Source organism: Helobdella robusta (genome assembly GCF_000326865.2).
Source record: "Helobdella robusta unplaced genomic scaffold HELROscaffold_37, whole genome shotgun sequence".
In the NCBI taxonomy this organism is placed as follows: domain Eukaryota; kingdom Metazoa; phylum Annelida; class Clitellata; order Rhynchobdellida; family Glossiphoniidae; genus Helobdella; species Helobdella robusta.
The window spans coordinates 1360538-1381360 of NW_008704785.1; the positions used below are offsets into that span (position 1 = coordinate 1360538).

A 20823-nucleotide genomic window follows, 5' to 3' on the forward strand; every position below is an offset into this window, starting at 1 on the left:
TGTACACACATTTGTAAATCTTCTATTTTTGGACAGCGTTTTTGGGAAAAAATTATTTGTTTAATAATAATAATAATAATGATGATGATGATAATAATAACAATAATAATAATAATACGTACCTGTATACACAGACACACACACAAATCCGCCCTCATACAACAACATAGGCCGTAGGAAGACCATAGATCCATTTTTAATCATTGACTGGTTTGAGGACTGCTGCTGCTGCTGTTGCTTACCGACCGGCTTCAAACGCTGGCTCAGCTGCGGCGTTGAAGTGCTGAAGCCTTGTGTAAGTGATGATAAAGCCAGTTTTATTTATTTATTTGTTGTTATTATTATTATTATTATTTTCCTTGTTGACAAAAAATGGAGACACAATAATAAGATTGCTTCTGCTACTACTACTACTACTACTACTACTACTACTACTACTACTACTACTACTACTACTACTACTACTACTACAATAACTACTACTACTACTACTTCTACTACTACTACTACTACTTCCACTGCTACTACTGCTTCTATTACTACTACTATTATTATTTTGCCAATGTTTTATAGATTTTATAATTTAAATATTAAAATGTAAATCACAATAGGAGAGTGAGAAAGACATAGTAGCGATAATAACGATTCACGAGATTCCAAAGAACGATAATCTGGCTTTCGTAAATGACAACGAAATAACTGTCTTTGTTGACGTCACCGGCGACAATTACGTCATCAATAGCAGCGGCACCGTAGATCTCAAAAACAACAAAGGTACGGAAAACACAGATATGAAAAACATAGATATGAAAAACATAGATATGAAAACCATCGATATCAACAAAGACATCGAAACCAAAGATACCATCAACAGTTACAACTACACCGACAACAACAACAGCAGCAGCAACAACAACAACAACAACAACAATAACAACAACAACAGTAACAATAATAAAAATAAAACCGATGATGACGATGACGACGACGAAAACAATAATAACAACAACAACAACAACAACAACAATAATAATATCGATAATAATAACAATGATATACGATGTAGAAGAGTTGTTAACAACAGCAACAATAATAGCAATTTTGACATTGGAAACGACTCTGTAACTTCATTCTAATTTGATAATTGATTAATTAGTTAGTTGATTGCGCTGATTATACCGATGACATCATCGTCTTCCGGGGAAAATAAAACTTTGATTATATATGATTGTACTGAGTGGCGGGTTTCAATTCATTTTTATTTTGTCTTGGTATTTCAATTTCAAACGGTATCAAAGAGATCTCGCATTCATGAATATAATATATTATTTTATTATTATAACTATTATTATTATTATTAGATGATTTATATAGCGCCCATTAAAAGGTTATAATATATATCAGGATATAATATATATCAGGGGGGGGGCAAACTATTTTATACACATACATACATCCACATACAAACACACACACATCACATACACACGCACACACACACACAGACGTATGCCACTACATATTAACACCAGAAAATTATGCACTCACAAGTGAAAAATGATAGTTGTCGCGGTTTGAGGCTTAATTTCGCGGGCACGGTCTAAGGTGCAAACGTCAATCTTATGTTTTATTCATTACATTAAAACATTTTCAAATAGGGGGTGATCTTTTGCCACAGATAATGAACACTTCGAAAAAAATTTGTCTTTTGGGAAAATAATTTCTTTCTTAAAAAAACTATCAAACAAGAATTAATAAAAAATTTTCATATTTAATCTACCTAGATATGTAAAGTAATATTACAACAGCAGTTAACTTCCAAAAAATGTTTGCGACAACATCACAATCGTCCTCCGAGTCACATTTTCACTGGCTCGATTACACGATATTCCTCGCCTTCTTGATAGTTTCCACCTTGGTTGGATTATTTTTCGGCTGGCAAGGAAGAAAGACGACTTCATCAAAGAAATTTTTAACTGGTGGTGGAGAAATACATTGGATACTGATATCATTCTCCATGCAGGCTTCCTTCTTCTCTGCCATCTTTATCCTATCCGCTCCTGGCGAGATATATGCCTATGGGACTTGCTATAGCTATTTGGGACTTTCTTACTTCATTGGGAAGCCACTAGCAATGCACTTCTATATACCGATACTCTATAAGATGAAGATACTCAGTGCTTATGAGGTGATGTGTTTGGCTGATGATTGATTGATTGAATGATTGATTGAATGATTGATTGAATGAATGATTATTGATTGATTAATTGATTGAATGATTGATTGTATGAATGAATGAATGAATGGGTGAGCGAAAGGACAAATAAATGAATGAGCCAACAGATTTGATGTAAGTTTTTGTTTAAACTGAAAAATCAAATGGTTTCCATTTAACAAGTTTTAACTTTTTTTTCAAGTATTTAGAGAGAAGATTCAACAAGTTGATAAGAATATGCGGTTCCATAATCTTTGTTCTTCAAACAGTAAGCCCATTTTCATTTAGAAGAAAGATCTTCATATTAATAAAATATTTTTAATAATTTTAATAACATTAGTTAATCATAATAAATCTAATAATTTTAATAATTTAATAATCATTATTATTATAACAGATTTGAATTTAAAATTAATAAATAGTTTATATGTCTAAAATAATTTTCCATAATTTTTTAAAATCTAGCTTCTCTACTTACCTCTTGTGTTATATACACCAGCTCTGGCTTTAGCTCAAGGTATGTAAGAAAGGAAGACACGGTGCTGATTATTAAACAATATAAATTTATTATATTTATATAATTATTTATTATATTATAATTATTATATTATATAAATATCGATAATTATGATAACGAATTTGATTATTCAAACTTTACCGAAATATATTTAGTTACTGGAATCTCTATTTTATGGTCAATTATATTTTGCGGCCTAGTATGCACCTTATACACCTGTCTGGTTAGTTTGTTTCCAACTCATTTGTGACTGGATTGAAAATGAATTTCTTATTTAAAAGAAAAAAAAACCTCTCAGTTATTCATATTGAGTAATCGTAGAACGTGAATAACATTCAAATTCTGAAATAACACCTAAAATAATAGTAATAATTATTATAGAATTATGAAATAATTATCACAAAATAATAATTTATAATAATTTATAATTATTGTAGGGTGGAATGAAAGCTACGGCCTGGAACGACACGGTCCAGATGGTCATCATCTTCACTGGCCTCATAACCGTCATTTGCGTCGGGATCACAAGAGTTGGCGGTTTTGGCGAGTTTTATAGGAGAAATTTGGAAGGCGGTAGATTTATCCTCAATGAGTTAGGGGTATTTTTTCAAAAGTAACTGCTTGCTAACTTACTGTCCCTCAAAATTTTTATCTCATTGTAATAGTTGTAAAAAGGAAAGGTTAAAAGTTAGGAGTTATCATCTCTGGTGTTTTACATAAACTGTGGATCTGTTTGCACTTGCCGGGCCAGGCGCCTTTAACTGTTACGCTATTATTTAACCTGTATATTTGTAAAACTAGTAGAAAAAGTTTGATAGTTTTTTGATGTTTCTTCAAAAAGTTTCAGAATCGATCCAACTCTACGAACGACATTTTGGACTCAAGTTTTGGGCGGAATATTCTACACAACGTTCAACCTCTCGTCCAACCAGGTCATTGTCCAGAAGTTTTTCAGCTCCAAAACAGTCAAAGACGCCTACAAGTGTGTGTGTGTGATTCATTTTTGTGTTGTATTTCTTGGCATTTTTTGTTATTTTCATTGTTTATATTCAATCAAAATGCACGTTTTTCGCTGCTGCAGGGCACTCTACTTGAGTGCAATCTGTTGTTTCTGCATACTGATGCTTATAACTTGCATTGGACTGCTAAGTTATGCCTTCTACTACAAGTGTGACCCGCTAACGAGTGGAAGAGTTGGAAAACTGGACCAGGTTCTTAAAATTTTTATGTACTTTTATTTGTTTTTATTAATTCTTAATATGAAAATGTATCAGTATAAAATTACTAAAAATAACTTCACAACTTTCATGAAGTATGGCCCTCTTACCAGATCATTCTACTTCCACATCCAACATATACAATCGTAAAAAAAAGAGAACACAAGTTGAATGTTAAACACTATTACGTGAACAAATAATATTGAAGGTCGTCCCTCTGATGGTCATGGAGATCTTGGAAGGGTACCCTGGACTGCCAGGGCTCTTCATCACCACTGCTTTCTGTGCTGCCCTTAGGTCGAGAAACTTTTTTTTATAAAATTGTAATTAATTAATTAATTGATTAATTAATTAATTAATTAATTAATTGATTAATTAATTGGTGAATAATTTATTGAGAATTACGTTTCTTATATATCGAGATTTAATTAGATAGTTGATTTTAAACAAAAAGTAGAAAGTTATTTTTGTGAAATGGATGAATGAGTGAGTGAATGAATGAAACGAACCAGTAAAAATAAATGAATGAACGAATGCATGAATAAATGAATGAATGAACGAACGAACGAATGAATGAATGAATGAATGAGTGAGTGAATGAACAAATGAATGAATGAGTGAATTTTTATATTGTATATTTGCAGTTCCATGTCTGGATGTCTCAATGGATTGGCAGCTGTCATTTTGACAGATTTCATAGAACCCACGTTCCGAAAAACCCGCAGAGCTGTGAAAGATAGATCCAGAGTTATACTGACAAGAATGTTGGGTAGGAAAATTTCTATTTTTTATTTCAAATTCTTGATCTATATTTTTTGAATTTTGTGCTACTGAATTTTGTGCTATCCATAGAAGAACTATTCAATTCTTTAACTATTCCATTTAAATCCGGCTACAAGATGGTGTAATGGTTAAAGCGCCTGGTTAATACCACAAATATTAATAAGAATACCAGTAGATAACCATTTAGAACGTTAAACTTTACCATTAAATCATAAAAACCCCTTCGTTTAGTGTTGTTCAGTGGCTTGTATACAACAATACTGGCCTACAATGCTCATTACCTGGGTGAATCAACCATGCAATTGTCATTTTCAGCTTGCGGAATAACCGGCGGTCCATTGTTTGCTGTTATAACTCTAGGAATGCTATGCTCTTTCACTAATATTACAGTCAGTTTTTCTGAAAAATCTGGCTTATTTATTATTTTTTATTATTTTTTTAATTTTTTTTTGTAATATTTTATGACTGAATGATTATTATTGTTTGCTTAATTATTAATAAGTAATAAATTTACTTATGAAATTTAATTTAAAAATTTTTTTATATGCGGTAGGGCTGCATTGTCGGATTAATTGCTGGCATCGTGTTTGGGTCGTGGGTTGCCTTTGCGGCCCTTGCCGTCAAAGTTACGGCCCCTATGTTACCCTTTGACAATTCCGGCTGCTCGTACCTTAATTCTACCACTTTTTATAACTTTACCAGCGGTGCGACTACAGAAGGTTTGGCGAGTAACTTGACCTCTAGGGGGTTACAATCTTTGAAATTATCAATTTCTTATAAGAATAATTATCAGTTTAATTGCTATTTTATTCATAATCATTTATAGTTTTTATGAAATTATCATGATTAATATGAATAATTATCATTTTTTGTTGTTATAATTGTTAATAATTAATGAATAATTCATAATTAGTACTTATACAATTTAGTTTGCCAGATGCTGGAAAAGTTGAAGACGATAATGTTTTATGGATCTTCAAGCTGTCCTTTTTCTATTACGGTCTTGTGAATTTCATCTTCACGCTAATCGTAGTTGCACTCGTTTCTGTGGCCACGGGTTTGTAAAGAATCGTAAATTTACAAGTTACAGTTTACATTTTACAAATTATAGTTTACAAATTTACAGATTTACACATTAAATTATATGCCGATTACAATTTACAATGTCGGTGGGCAAACTTTTTGCCGTGAGGGCCGCCTTGCTGAGAACTATTTTACCTTTAAAGGGCCGCATATGTACCTAAATAGCAAACTTACTTACAACTATATAATTAATTATAATAAAATAATATAAAATATAACAAAATTTAATTGTAATTATAATTATTCATAATAAATATAATAATAATTAGATTATTTCAATATTTTTTCACGTTTTTCCTCTCCTGCTAGGCGGAAACAAAAAAGTCGATCCCATGCTATTGTTCAGGTGCGTGAGGAAGAATGAAAAATCGCAAATTGACGAAGAAATTGTGAGTTTCACAATCCTTTAACTCCTAAATTTCAACTTTTTTTTACAATTTTAAACTGAATAACTCTAAATAACTCTAAACATGCGATTGTGAAGAAACTGTGCGAGTGTTTGGAGGTAGGCGTGTGTTTTCGTTGAATATATGCTTATACACAAGTTTTGTAACTTTTTAACCAGTAGATACCTGACATTTTGTTGAATATAAGATCTGCAACTTTTATAACCTTGTGTGTTTCAATAAACTTAATCTGACCTTACATTTGACCTTACAGCTTACATTTTTTTCGTTTTTAACAGAAGGAAAGATTGAATAAGGTAAGACTGAGCAAAGCCTTGATTGATGTTTCCAATTTGGGTCTAATCGAACGAACGATAAAAGTAGAAGTAGAAGAAGATGACGACGACGACGATGATGGTGAAAAACCCGACAATGATGATAGAAATCGTGATGGCGATGATGAAAATGTTGATAACTTTAAGTATGATAAACTAAGTGATGGCCTTAGAGAACAGTGAAGGTGAATGATGATGGAAGTGATGAAGAGATGATGCCGAAGCTGCTGATGTTGCTGATGCTGCTGCTGCTGATGATGATAATGATGATGAAAAATGTTGATAATTGCAATAATTATGATGATTTTGACAAGAAAATAAAGATAAATTGAATGATGAGCAAAAAAAAAGTTGAAAAACTTCGAGTTTCGTCTACTGACTTTTTGATACTTAACATGGCAACATTTGAAAAAAATTATTAAATAGCAATAATAGCAATAATAACAACGATAATAATACTAATAACAACAATTATGACGTCATCGTCACCAACGACAAAACAAAGTATAGACAACATGAAACACATCTGTTGAAAAATTAATATCTACAGAATTATCTGTACATAGGTACATTTATGGATAGATTTTTTTCTCTTCTAGTTATTCAACCTTTGATATGATACCGGTCTAAAATTGAGCGATAACATTATTATAATTATTATTATTATTATTATATATTACTGATTAATTATTCAAGCAACTTTTCTGTCTGGATTAACGATAATGACGCAAACTTAATTAATAAACCGTCATAATAAAAATTCAAGGTCTCTCTTCCTATTTCTCTCTCTCTCTCTCTCTTTTTCTCTCTCTTTATATATATATATATATACATATATATATATATATATATATATATATATATATATATATATATATATATATATATATATATATATATATATATATTGCAGATTGTCAGGCCAATAAATTATAAAACCAATAAATTAAATGAAGAAACAAATTAATAAACTGATTAAAAATATTATCAATAAATAACCAATAATAAAACATATTTAGAGGAAAATACAGAACGGAATAGAAATGCCTGCAACAAAAACATCAACATTAGCTGCAACAACGTCAACAATAACCGCAACAACATCAACATTAGCCGCAACAACGTCAACAATAGTTGCAACAACATCAACAATAGCTACAACAGCATCAACAATAGCTACATCAGCAACTACGGCTCATTTTCATTGGCTCGATCACACAATATTCATAGCATTCTTAGCCTTTTCAACGTTGGTTGGAGTTTTCTTCGGCTGGCGGAGTCGTAGATCGACCTCCTCAGAGAAGTTTCTCACAGGCGGTGGAGAGATACACTGGATTTTCATTTCCTTCTCTATGCAGGCTTCATTTTTTTCCGCGATTTTTTTGCTCTCGACCCCGGGCGAGGTGTACGCTTATGGGACTTGCTATAGCTACTTGGGGCTGTCCTACTTTATCGGGAAGCCACTGGTTGTTCATTTCTACATCCCTGTCTTGTATAAAATGAAAATCTTGACCGTTTACGAGGTAGATTTGTTGTTACTTTTGTTTTTACATTCTTGTCTGGAATGAAAATTTTGACTGTCTGTGATGTATGTGGATTGCCGTTTGCATTCCTGTGTCGAACTTTTCATCTTAAAATTAATTCTTTCATCTCAGTACTTGGAGAGACGATTCAATAAATTCATCAGAGTTTGTGGTTCTGTTATCTTTCTCCTCGAAACGGTTAGCAATATTCACAGAGGGTAGTAGCTAGGGGGCGGTTTGGGACCGGTTAATAACAGTTAATGTAACCTCGAGTAAAAATTTATTTCTACTTTATGAAATATCTGAAAAACCCCATTGCAATGGCTGAGTCACGAGATATTTTTATTTTCACATTTAATTTCACTCAGTTGAAAAATAATTTTCGTTAATTATAGTTTTATAAATATGATAATATGACCATAATTATTTAATAATTAATATTTTATTTCACGTCAGCTGTTATATATCCCTCTAGTTCTCTATACACCAGCTCTTGCACTGGCACAAGGTTCAGTTATAAAATAAAGAATATTATTTAAAAATTATCTACAAGCATAATTAATAATAACTCATCCATCCATTCATTCAATCATTCGTTCATTAGTTCATTCATTCATTCATTCATTCATTCATTCATTCATTCATTCATTCATTCATTCATTCATTCATTCATTCATTCATTCATTCATTCATTCATTCATTCATTCATTCATTCATTCATTCATTCATTCATTCATTCATTCATTCAATCATTCGTTCATTAGTTCATTCATTCATTCATTCATTCATTCATTCATTTATTCATTCATTCATTCAATCATTCATTCATTCATTCATTCATTCATTCGTTCGTTCATTCATTCAGTGACCGGTATCTCGATACTATGGTCGATTATTTTCTGCGGATTGGTCTGCACGCTGTACACATGTCTAGTTAGGCGTTTTAATTTTGTAATTTAATGTTATAATTTAACAATTAATTAATTTAATAATTGTATAAATGAATAATAGAACTTAATATGATTATACCAATATATATGAACACACACCACACACACACACACACGCTCACATACACACGCTCACACACACACGCTCACACACACACGCTCACACATACATTAAACATTCCAAAATACATTGGCTGTATGTATTATCAACAATAAACACACATATACACATACATTAAATACGTACACCTACACACACGCACGTACACACAAACACACATACACATACAAATTATAATCCAACTTCCAGCATAAATATCATTCCATCTCGTCTACATATTATTTCAACGACTTCTGTCTGGAATCGATTTAACGAGATAAACTTAACAAAACTGTAACGAGAAATAATAATTATGAATAATTATAATTAAATTAATTATAATTAAATAATAAATCATAATTTGAATTCAGGGGGGGATGAAAGCAACGGCATTCAATGACACGGTTCAAATGATGATCATTTTCTTCGGTTTAATCACAGTTATTGGTGTTGGAATAGCTAGGGTTGGTGGTTTCGGTGAGTTTTTGAAGAGGAATTTGGATGGAGGAAGATTCATTTTCAACGAGTAAGCGATCAACCATTCATTTGTTGGTTCATTCATTCACCCATCCATTCATCCATTCATTCATTCATTCATTCATTCATTCATTCATTCATTCATTCATTCATTCATTCATTCATTCATTCATTCATTCATTCATTCATTCATTCATTCATTCATTCATTCATTCATTCATTCATTCATTCATTCATTCATTCATTCATTCATTCATTCATTCATTCATTCATTCATTCATTCATTCATTCATTCATTCATTCATTCATTCATTCATTCATTCATTCATTCATTCATTCATTCATTCATTCATTCATTCATTCATTCATTCATTCATTCATTCATTCATTCATTCATTCATTCATTCATTCATTCATACATTCATTCATTCATTCATTCACTCCATTCTTTCATTCATCCATTCAATCAATCACTCGATCAATCTATTAAAAGAGACGCGCGCACACACACACACGCACACACACACACACACTCACACACAGACACACACGCACACACACACACACACGCACACATACAAAGTTTCAGAATAGATCCAACACTGAGGACAACATTTTGGACCCAGGTACTGGGCGGCACCTTGTTCACAGCGTACACTATGTCAGCTAACCAGGTCCTCGTGCAGAAGTTTCTGAGTTCGAAGAACTTAAAAAGCGCCTACAAGTAAGGAAAGATGATTAAGTTTGAGAAATATAGTAAATTTAATAAATTAAATTAGTTTAATTTAATAAATTATTAAATTTAATTAATTAAATTTAATAATTGTATTCCTAAATTCGATCACTGTCTTTCTTTCTCGGGCCTTATCCTATAGCTGAGCGTGGCTCGATGTAGCAAGGAGGGGGAGAGGGGTTAAAAAATGACATAAAAATCGTGACGTAATTATTGAATGGGCCCCATCATCAATTTTTTGTCCATCTAGATCTCTATACTTGAGTATAATCTGCTGCTTCACGATTCTCGTCCTCGTTATAGCAATGGGTCTGCTCAGCTACGCCTTCTACTACCGATGTGACCCACTCTCAAGTGCCCGAGTTCGAAAACTAGATCAGGTCACTTGTTATTATTATTACTATTATTATTATTTTTTTTATTACTATTATTTTTATTACAATTATTATTGTTGTTAGTGGTGGTGTTATTGTTATTGATACTTTTGTGGTAGTAGTAGTTTTTACTGAGAAAAACGAATAAGTTAACCAAGCAAACTAATAGACAAGCAAATAATTGACCAATTAATTAATCGATTAACTAGTTAGTCAATCAACTAATTAATTAATTAGCTAATTGTAATTGATAATTACAATAAGGTCGTTCCGTTAATGATGGTTGAAATTTTAGAGGGCTATCCAGGGTTATCCGGGCTGTTCATGACCGTTGCTTTCAGTGCCGCCCTTAGGTTAAAACGTTTTTTTTAATTTATTATTATCATAAATAAATAATTATAATCGATTATGACGTAATTATGACGTAATTTTTTATGTTTATTATAGCTCGATGTCCGGCTGTCTGAATGGCTTGGCAGCAGTTCTTTTGACAGATTTTATAGAGCCAGTTCTTCGCAAAACTACTTTTGTTCTAAGCGAGAAATTTAGGATCATTTTAACGCGATTATTAGGTGAGGTAGAAATTGTGTGAATTTATTATTATTTCATTAATATTTTTTCCATTAATCTTATTATTTTTCAACTTTTTAATTTTAAATTTTATAAAAAACTCATTTTTTAGTCTTATTTAGCGGCGTTTGGACGATAGTGATGGCTTACAACGCTCATTTTCTGGGTGAATCCGCCAACCAACTTGCCTTTTCAGTGGCTGGAGTCACGGGCTGTCCTCTGTTCGGGGTCATCACCCTAGGAATGCTCTGTTCCTTTGCTAATGCAACCGTTGGTAGAAAAAATAAGAATTGGAATGAATGATTGTGTTGAGAGATTTTTGTTAAATAAATTTCTAAATCACTTCAAAAAGTTTTTTCACTAACTTTGTAAGTTTCATACTTTTGTAATTTCTTTACATCTATACTCTAACTTAATTCCTTTCAAAATTTAAATAGATGAAGGAGTATTTAGTCTAATAAGGTTAATAGGTCAAACTGAAATTTTTATTTAAACAGCAAAAAAAATAAAAATTTCATTCACCACTCCAAATCTAAGGGCTGCCTAATCGGATTGACAGTCGGTGTGGTGTATGGATTCTGGGTTGCCATAGGGGCTCTAGCGGTCAAGATATCGACCCCCACCTTACCCTTCGATAATTCAGGATGTGCACACCTCAACTTCACTCGATACAATTTTTCCAGTAACTTTACCACTGAAGATTTCACTTCCTCTTATAGTACTTCAAAGTATTTTGGATGGATTTTTTAAAGTTTTTTAAAATTTTGGATGGACTTTTTGAATTTTTTTAAAGTTTTATGACTACTATGAGATGTTTTAATTGATATAGTACCTGGTTTAACTTTCACGTTCAAACATCGTGTGTGTATGATATTAGTGGGTCACTTTGCGTTTGAATTCATAGAAATCGAACTATAGCATCTCTTTTCAGGATTTTTATGTTACAAAATTTCTTTTTAAAAACTCAAATTTCTCACAATAATAAATTGAATTGCACTTTAAAACATGAAAAGGCTAAAACTTTAAAAAAAATATATTAATATGAATAATTATTTTAAAATAATTTTTACATTTTTGTCGAAAACAGAGATGAAGATACACTGTGGGTCTTTAAACTAGCCTATTATTACTACGGGCTGATCAATTTCTTCATCACAGTCATTGTTTCTACAGTTGCTTCATTGATAATAAGTTGGTTCTTTTGCTTTTTGTGAGAAATAATAAAATTATTTTTATGGAAAATAATAAAATGGGTATATAACTATATATTTAGAAATATATAATAATAGACAAATTTAAATTTTTTCTAATTTGGAAATAAAAATTTTTAGCGAGATTTTTATGACATTATTCATGATAATTAATTTTTGCTAAATTATTATTATTATTATTAGTTGATTTATTTCATTAATTAAATGTAATAATAGATCGATTAAATGGAGCCAATGAGGTTGATTCAAATCTGCTGTTTGACTGCTTTCGTAATGGGAAAAGTTGCATAAGTATTGACAATGAAAAGTCGGTAAGTATGTATATTCATGATAATAATAATTGTAATTATATTATTATTATTACTATTACTATTACTATTATTATTATTATTATTATTATTATTATTATTATTATTATTATTATTATTATTATTATTATTATTATTATTATTATTGCTCTTGCTTACTTACTCTATTAGACGGTTTCGAAAGATTTTCTCTGTTAATGTCTTTCTCTCTCCATTCTTCAATAAAGCTTCAATAAAGCGCTACACAATGTACTGCAATAATCTTTTGCGCCTCTGAGATCTTTTTACTGGACGCTTACAAACCAACCAATAATAATATAATAATAATATTATTGTTATTAAATATTTCAGAATGGAAAAATGAAGGAAGAAAATTTTTCTGAGATTCCTAATTTCGAGATGATTGAACAAAACATCTATGTTGACGTTGATGATGATGATAATAATAATAATAATAATAATAATAATAATAATGATGAGGATGATGATGATGACCTTGGTAAAAGATAAAAACACTCTGTTTTGCGATTTGTGTAAATAAATATCTTGATAAAAATTGTCTTTTGAAAAATAAAAATGGCAAAAATTATCTTTTCTTATTTAATATCTTTCCCCGAGATAATCCTGTTTATTATGACGTCATCTGTTTTGTTTACGTTTTGTGATCGAATTTTCAATTTAAGTTTTTCCGTTTGTTTTTCGTTTAAAAGTTCAAAGTTTTGGTTTATTTATAATGGTTAATTTCGTTGAAATCGTATTACCGAATCGATTAATACCGAATCGGATAATTGTAACTCGTTGATGATGGTGGTGGTGGTGTGCGAGTTGAATCGGCGATGCTACGTTCTTCTTGTATTTACTGTTTTATTCGTTGAAATTGGTCATTATTTTTGGATTTTACTTTTCTAACTATTTCGACAAACTTGAAAAAAAATTTGATATGAAATGTTTTGTCGTAAACGGATTTCTTGAAAAGTTTACTAAATCCATGATTTTGCAAACCATCTGGTTAAAATATCAAATAATCTGCAACAATAGCTAGTATATAAGTGCCAAGGAGTGGTGAAGTAGTAGATAATCAAACTTATATTACCCAAAAAGTGCTTAATACGTTGATTTCAAACGTATTAGCGTAAAATAACCTGATTAAGCAATTAAGTTATCTCATAATCGCCTCATTAATTAACTTGAATAACAAATTAACTAATTAACCACCTTATTAGCTAACCAATTAATCACCCAATTAGATAACCCATCAACGATCTAATCACCCAATTAGATAATCCATTAAACAATTAATCACCCAATTAGATAACCAACTAATCACCCAATTAGCCAATTAATTACATAATTATCTGTCTAATTGACCAATTAATTGACTAATCAACTAACTTTATTCCCTTTAGGTGCCACTAACATAGCTTTAAACAAGATGGTCAGCATGAAGAAAGGGTTCTGGGGAGATAGAATCACGGATGGGTTGGTAGGAAGAGATAATTTTGGCGAGCACCTAACTAATTACGACGCCTGGGTGATTGTGGATTTGGTGGAAAGTTATTACGTCATTTCCGTTACTTTATACCCTGTTGATGGTGCCTCTTCTATGAGAGGTTCGTTGCTGATGGTGATGACGACGACGATGATGATGACGAGAATGATGACGATGAGCTTGTAAGTATGACGTAGATGATGACGACTATGATGTAGTTGTGACTTAAATGATGACGTTGCTATTGTCGCGGTAATGTTGTTTTGCTTGTGGCGATAATAATAGTTTGATGTAGACGGTGCTGATGTTGTAGAACTGTGAAGATTGTTGCAGAGATGAACTAGTTATGATGAGGGTAATCTTATAACAACAACAGCAACAATAGTACTAATAACAATAATAATAATAATTCATAAATTTCCATCCAAAACATTTACAGATGGCCTGGCGAACTTTAAACTCGGAAAGCTGCAGCCCAACATAAGCCCAAACATCGACTATGACTTCCTGGAAGATGACTTCGAAGTTTGGTACCAGCACAAAGGCCAAGTGACCAAAAATGTGATTCTGGATTTTTCGGGGTCAGGAAGGATTGCCAGATTCCTCTGCGTGAGACAGTCTGATGCAGTTATGAGCATTAAGCGCATGTACATCAGTGAGATTGAAGTTTTCGGCGAGGGTCCGTTATAACTTTTATTAATAACAAACACTTAATCGTATAAATAATAATAATAATAAAAATAAAAATAATAATAATAATAATACTATTAATACTAATAATAATACTAATAATAATAGTTGATCAATCAATCAATCAAATATATTTATATAGCGAACACTTCTAGATTTCAATGAGGCTCTAGCCACATTAGCCAAACAGTGTAATAATTATTTCTCAGAGATGTATGAAAATGATTACATCGGGTGCCAGCTGACGTTTGAGCCGACAGACAATCCTACAAGAACTGATTCTATAAAAAGTTGCTTTGAGTTTTGTTCCAAATCTAAAGCCAAGCTATTTGCACTGACTGTTAGAACGTTTCTCTGTAATTTTATAAATATATATATATATATTATTACTATTAGTAGTAGCAGAAGCAGTAGTAGTAGTAGAACAACAGTAGTAGCAGCAGTAGTACAAATAATAATAATAATGAGAACTCTTTTATTTCTTCAAAAGCCAAAATATAAATAAAAATATAATATATTATATATATTATATAATATATTATATAATATATTATATATATTATATAATAATAATAATAACAATAAATAATAATAATTTAGAAGGGATTTGAATGTACGTGCGGAGAAAAGAGCGGGAAATCCATATCATCTACGCACTGTGATATCTTCTGCCCTAACATGGCAGGATTTTGCGGCGGAAAGCTTACTTACTCCGTGTATAAAAGTCGGTTTATTAATATTATTATTATAATTATTATTTTTATTATAGTTGTTATTATTGTTGTTGTTCATTTAGTGTCAGCAGTATATCAGTAGTAGTAACATTAACAATAATTATAACCATAATTATCATAATTTTAACCATAATTATAATAATTTTAACCATAATTATCATAATTTTAACCATAATTATCATAATTTTAACCATAATTATCATAATTTTAACCATAATTATCATAATTTTAACCATAATTATCATAATTTTAACCATAATTATCATAATTATAACCATAATTATGACCATAATTATAACCACAATTATGACCATAATTTATATACCAAGTTTCAGACAAGGTCGAGCAGGCTGTAACGCATTATGTTGGATGTTACACGGATGAGACGAACACAGAGGTGATGGGCCCGCCTATATCGAAATCGTCTCGACTCGATAACGAAATGTGTCGAGATTTGTGCAACAAATCTTATTTCGCTACTCAGGTTCTATATTATTATTATTTATTATTATTATTACTATTATTATTATATATTATTATTATTTTTCCTTTTCTTCTTATTATTATTTCTGTTGTAGTTGTTATCAGTGTTATCATTATACATATTTATCATCATCCTCATTGTCATCATCATCATCATCATTGTTGTAACTATAATTATCGTAACTAAAATTATTATAACTATAATTATTATAACTAAAATTGTTATAACTATAATTATTATAACTAGAATTATTATAACTATAATTATTATAACCATAATTACCATAACTGTAATTAATGCAACTATAATTAAATAATAATTTAGAAGTAAATTAAAAATTGAAATTGAAATGCAATTATAATTATTATTACTATAATTAAAATAGGCGGGGAAATATTGTTATTGCTCAGATGTGTATGACAGTCTTGGGTCTGCCTGGAACTGCGACATGCACTGCCCGAGTGTCCCCATACAGCTATGCGGGGGTATCAATGCTAATCAAGTTTATAAAGGTTGGTCCGTAGAAGTGGTAGCCAGGGGGGGCTTCGGCTTCAGGGCTGAACTACCCACCCGCGATAGAAATTTTAGTTGGGTGGAAGTTAAATTGTATAAAGTCTTTGTGTGAATTTGAAATGAGAAATGAAAATTTCAGGAAAAAAAATGGAACTGATGATATTGAAACACACTTTAATTATAATAATTATTATTTATATTTTTATCTATAATAAGAATTGTTATTATGATTATAATTACGACGGGCGTGTTATGAAGCTAGCACGGCTTTTAAAGTTTACAAAGATTGAAGCGTAAGCTTTTTGCAGCATCAATAATTTAATGATATATCTTAATTATATATTTATATTATATTTTATAATTTTTCAGTGGAGCCAGAAAAAATGTTGTTATCTGAGTTAGTGTTGAATCGAACGTGTCTGGATAACCAAATGATTGATCAGTCTGCTAACTGTTTGTCGAATGAATGTGGTGTCGGTAGGTTGCCGCCTGGCTGTGTACACAAAGGTTTTTCTCTGTTTGCTCCTTCCTTTTTTCTTTCTTTCATTCATCCATTCATTCATTCATTCACTCATCCATCGATCCATTTATTCAAATATTCATTTCAATCCCATAAAAAGCTAAACAGAACTAAAAAATGATTCTCATGAATATTCCTATCTATCAATTTATTTTAATTTTTTGTCCTCAAATTAAGACTGTGCCAGCCATAGGTGCAAATTTCGATGCCAGAGTGACCATATAGGGTCTATAAATTTCGGGACCTGCCTGGCTTACCCCGGAGAATATGTTGATGAAGACGGAGGGAGACAAAGTGGGAGAGATTTCTTCTCTTTGGCGAATTTTATTTTTTCAAATAGGGAAATTTATATTCGCCATTTTTCTATTGCGCTTGAATCCCTTTAACTATTTCATGATTTTATCCTAATTTCATCATAATTTTACCACCTTTTCACCATAATCTTGTCATAATTCCATCATAATTTCACCATAATTTCACCACAATCTACAGTCATACCAATATCAATGCCATACGGTGTAAGGGTCAATGCAGCCTACAGCAAACCAACTTACTTCAGTCTAAACTACAACAGCCCAAAACTATCTACTGCCACTGATGGCCTCATCAAACTAGCCAACTATCTGAAAAGCATCAACCCTAACCGAAATTCTCAAGAGTGGTTTGCCGTGGATCTTATAGACGATTACACCGTCAATTTTGTCGTTATCTTTAACGAAATCTGTCTCGATAAGTGTCTCGGAAAGTTTGAGATAAAGCTCTCAAATCATTTCCACCCTGTGAGACCAAATTTTGAGAAAATGTATGTATGTGGTCGGTGGTTGCTGCAAGTTGGTAGTAGTGGCGTGTCTATGAAGGTTAAATGCATTAGGCAATTTATCGAGTATCGTTTCGTTATCGTCAAACTCGTTGACGATTCGAAGGGTAGTTTGGGCTTCGCTGAAATTGAAGTTTACACAAAAGGTTTGTATGAACAATACTTGCAGGTGTAATAATTATTTTTGTAATAATTAAAATATTATAATGATGATGATGGTGCTAATACTACTACTACCACCACTACAACAACTACTACTACTACCACTATCTACCACTACAACAACAACTACTACTACCACTACAATAACAACAACAACTACTACTAACTACTACTACTACTACTACTACTACTAATAATAATAATAATATTACTAATAATAGAATTGGCGCCAGTTTATATGGGATGCTACAACGGAATCATCTCGTCTGTCGTCGGTAGTCCGAAGATAAACTCATTCAGCCTGTGCAACGAGTTCTGCTCCAGTAACAAACTTCCATTCATGGCTATCAGAGTTATTATTATTATTATTATTAGTTGTAGTAGTAGTAGTTGAAGTAGTAGTGGTATTGGTAGTAGTAGTAGTAGAAGCCAGTTGCAGTAGTAGTAGTAGCAGCAGTCGTATTACCATCATCATCGATAGCATTGATTTTAATGCTCGTCTAACAAGTTTACGTTTATATTTTTCAGTAATAATAGTAATAATAATAAGAAGAAGATGCATAATAATAATAATAATTACAATAATAATTACTTTTTACCTATTAGCAAGGTACAAAATGTTATTGCACAGCGGTCTACGGTCTGAAACTGCCTAGCTCAATGTGTAAGGCGGCCTGCCGTGACGCCGACCTCGGAGATGACACGCCGTGCGGTGGTTCGACTTCGTTCGCAATCTACGCTGGTCGGTTGAGATTGTGTACACGAGTACATGATTTTGATGAAGAATTTGCATAATTTATTTTAATTTAAACATATTTTTTACAATTTTTTCCAGTAAGACATGTGAATAATTACGACATAAGCTACATCGGCTGTTATCAGAAGTCTGCAGAAGTTCATTTTATAGTATTAAAGCTGACTTTGAAGGACTGCTTGAGTTATTGTTTGGATAGTGGCAACCATTTTGCCGCATATCACGTAAGAAACTCTAAATTTTTTTTATTCATTTATCAAGTTATCCATTTATCCATCTATTTTTATTCATTTGTTTATTCATTCCTTCATTAATCCATCTTTTTATTCGTCTATATATTCTAATATATCATTTCATTCATTCATTCATTCATTCATTCATTCAATTTTTTTCAATTCTATTCATCCATCAATATTTTCAATCATTCATCCATCCATTCATTCATTCATCTATCATCCATTCGCTCATTTTTTCATCCATCTATCATAATCATCAATCGATCCATCTATCCATTCATCCTTTCATTCATCCATTTTTTTGTAGAATCAAACGGAATGTGCGTGTTTAAGCAACAGTGATTTGTTGGTAGAAATTCAAAATTCAACACTAAGTCCGTGCTCTGAGTGTTCGCAGGACTCGGAAAGATTCTGTGGGGGGCAAAATTTTTACAGTTTATATAAAAGTGAAGTTAACTTTAATTATATATATATATGTTTGTGTCATAAATTATTATTATAATATTATTATAATTATTTTTTAACTTGAAGTCACCTTCAAATACACATTCCTGAATGAGACGTTGGCACACTGCGCCGATGGCCCGGAACACAAAAATAACCTCTGCCTTACTGACGAGTGCATGAATGGATGGACGGGTCCATTTTGCAATCGAAGGGGTGGTCAATTTGATTTTTTCTTCATTATTTCCTGTTTATCAACTATCGAAATAATTTTTAAAGATCATGAATCTCACACCATGGATATCCATGTCTCATAGCTACAAAACAATTTGCATATACCTAAAATTAAACCCATATTACGATCGAGATTTTCTCTCTACAACCAAATGGGACCACGACTCAACTGTTTCAATCGGTTTCAATAAAAGTAGAAATCTTAACACACTCACTGCCCAACACACTGCCCATGCAAACGGCATACCTCATTGCTTTGCTTTCGAAGCCAGCCACTGCAACACGCGCAAATAAAGAGTATCAAACGCTTTTGAGCGTTAGGCTATCGCGTCAACAACACTTTAATACATTACGTAATGATTGGCAGATTGTTCGGCGAAGGATGGCAGATGTCCGATCGGTTTGAAATGTAAAAGTTATCAAGTTAAAAACCGACTAATCGGCGAGTGTGTATGCGATAGCGGATATGTTCTGGATGATTCGAGATGTCTCCGTCGGTATCTTATCGTCTCGATTAATCATTTATTTGTATTTTTTTTATTATTTCTAATTTGATTAACTTATCTAAAAGTAAAAATCTTTTTTTGGCTTACCCTACTGTGAAAATCTTAATATCAGACGTGTATGTTTGTGTATATCTGTGTGTGTACGTGTGTGTTGTGTGTGTATGTACGTTCATATCTTAGTTTAGGCCACACATACACACTCTAGATGATTGAAATGAGAGAGAGGAAAAGAAAAAACTTGGATCAATTATTTTCATACGGAAAATAATTTTTTTTTCAGATACCAGTGAGTGCAAGTCGTCTGATTTCTGTAAGAGGAACGTTGAAAAGTGCTTGTGCTTCAGCATTTTGGAATCTTCAAATGGCAATTTACACAAAATTTGGAGTTTCCCGCCGGTTTTTTTAATCACGTATTTTGCTGTCACTGTATTTTTTAGTTTTTGAAACTGAACAAACGA

The 20823-nt window shown here is 31.7% G+C and overlaps 3 protein-coding genes across 3 annotated transcripts; all 3 read left to right on the top strand.

Annotated features, from left to right (window-relative positions):
- Nucleotides 1-1861: 1861 nt before the first annotated feature.
- Nucleotides 1862-5390, top strand: HELRODRAFT_140272 (hypothetical protein; the record flags this gene model as incomplete). Its single annotated transcript, XM_009023589.1, has 11 exons — nt 1862-2188; nt 2418-2483; nt 2681-2732; nt 2888-2955; nt 3170-3324; nt 3574-3714; nt 3814-3943; nt 4158-4246; nt 4594-4718; nt 4964-5121; nt 5286-5390. Coding segments are annotated over 11 exons (1416 nt in total), but the record flags the coding sequence as incomplete, so codon positions are not given.
- Nucleotides 5391-7579: 2189 nt separating this feature from the next.
- Nucleotides 7580-11065, top strand: HELRODRAFT_83677 (hypothetical protein; the record flags this gene model as incomplete). Its single annotated transcript, XM_009023590.1, has 8 exons — nt 7580-8059; nt 8192-8257; nt 8516-8567; nt 8925-8992; nt 9481-9635; nt 10170-10310; nt 10570-10699; nt 10958-11065. The coding sequence occupies 8 exons, from the start codon at nt 7580-7582 to the stop codon at nt 11063-11065; spliced, it is 1200 nt and encodes a 399-aa protein (XP_009021838.1).
- Nucleotides 11066-14214: 3149 nt separating this feature from the next.
- On the top strand, nt 14215-20809 carry HELRODRAFT_176375 (hypothetical protein; the record flags this gene model as incomplete). Its single annotated transcript, XM_009023591.1, has 14 exons — nt 14215-14392; nt 14711-14950; nt 15117-15301; nt 15562-15685; nt 16025-16179; nt 16565-16691; nt 17390-17506; nt 17705-18175; nt 18413-18543; nt 18798-18933; nt 19027-19134; nt 19713-19844; nt 20227-20352; nt 20646-20809. 14 exons carry the CDS (start codon nt 14215-14217, stop codon nt 20807-20809), a joined length of 2394 nt encoding a protein of 797 aa, XP_009021839.1.
- Nucleotides 20810-20823: the final 14 nt, after the last annotated feature.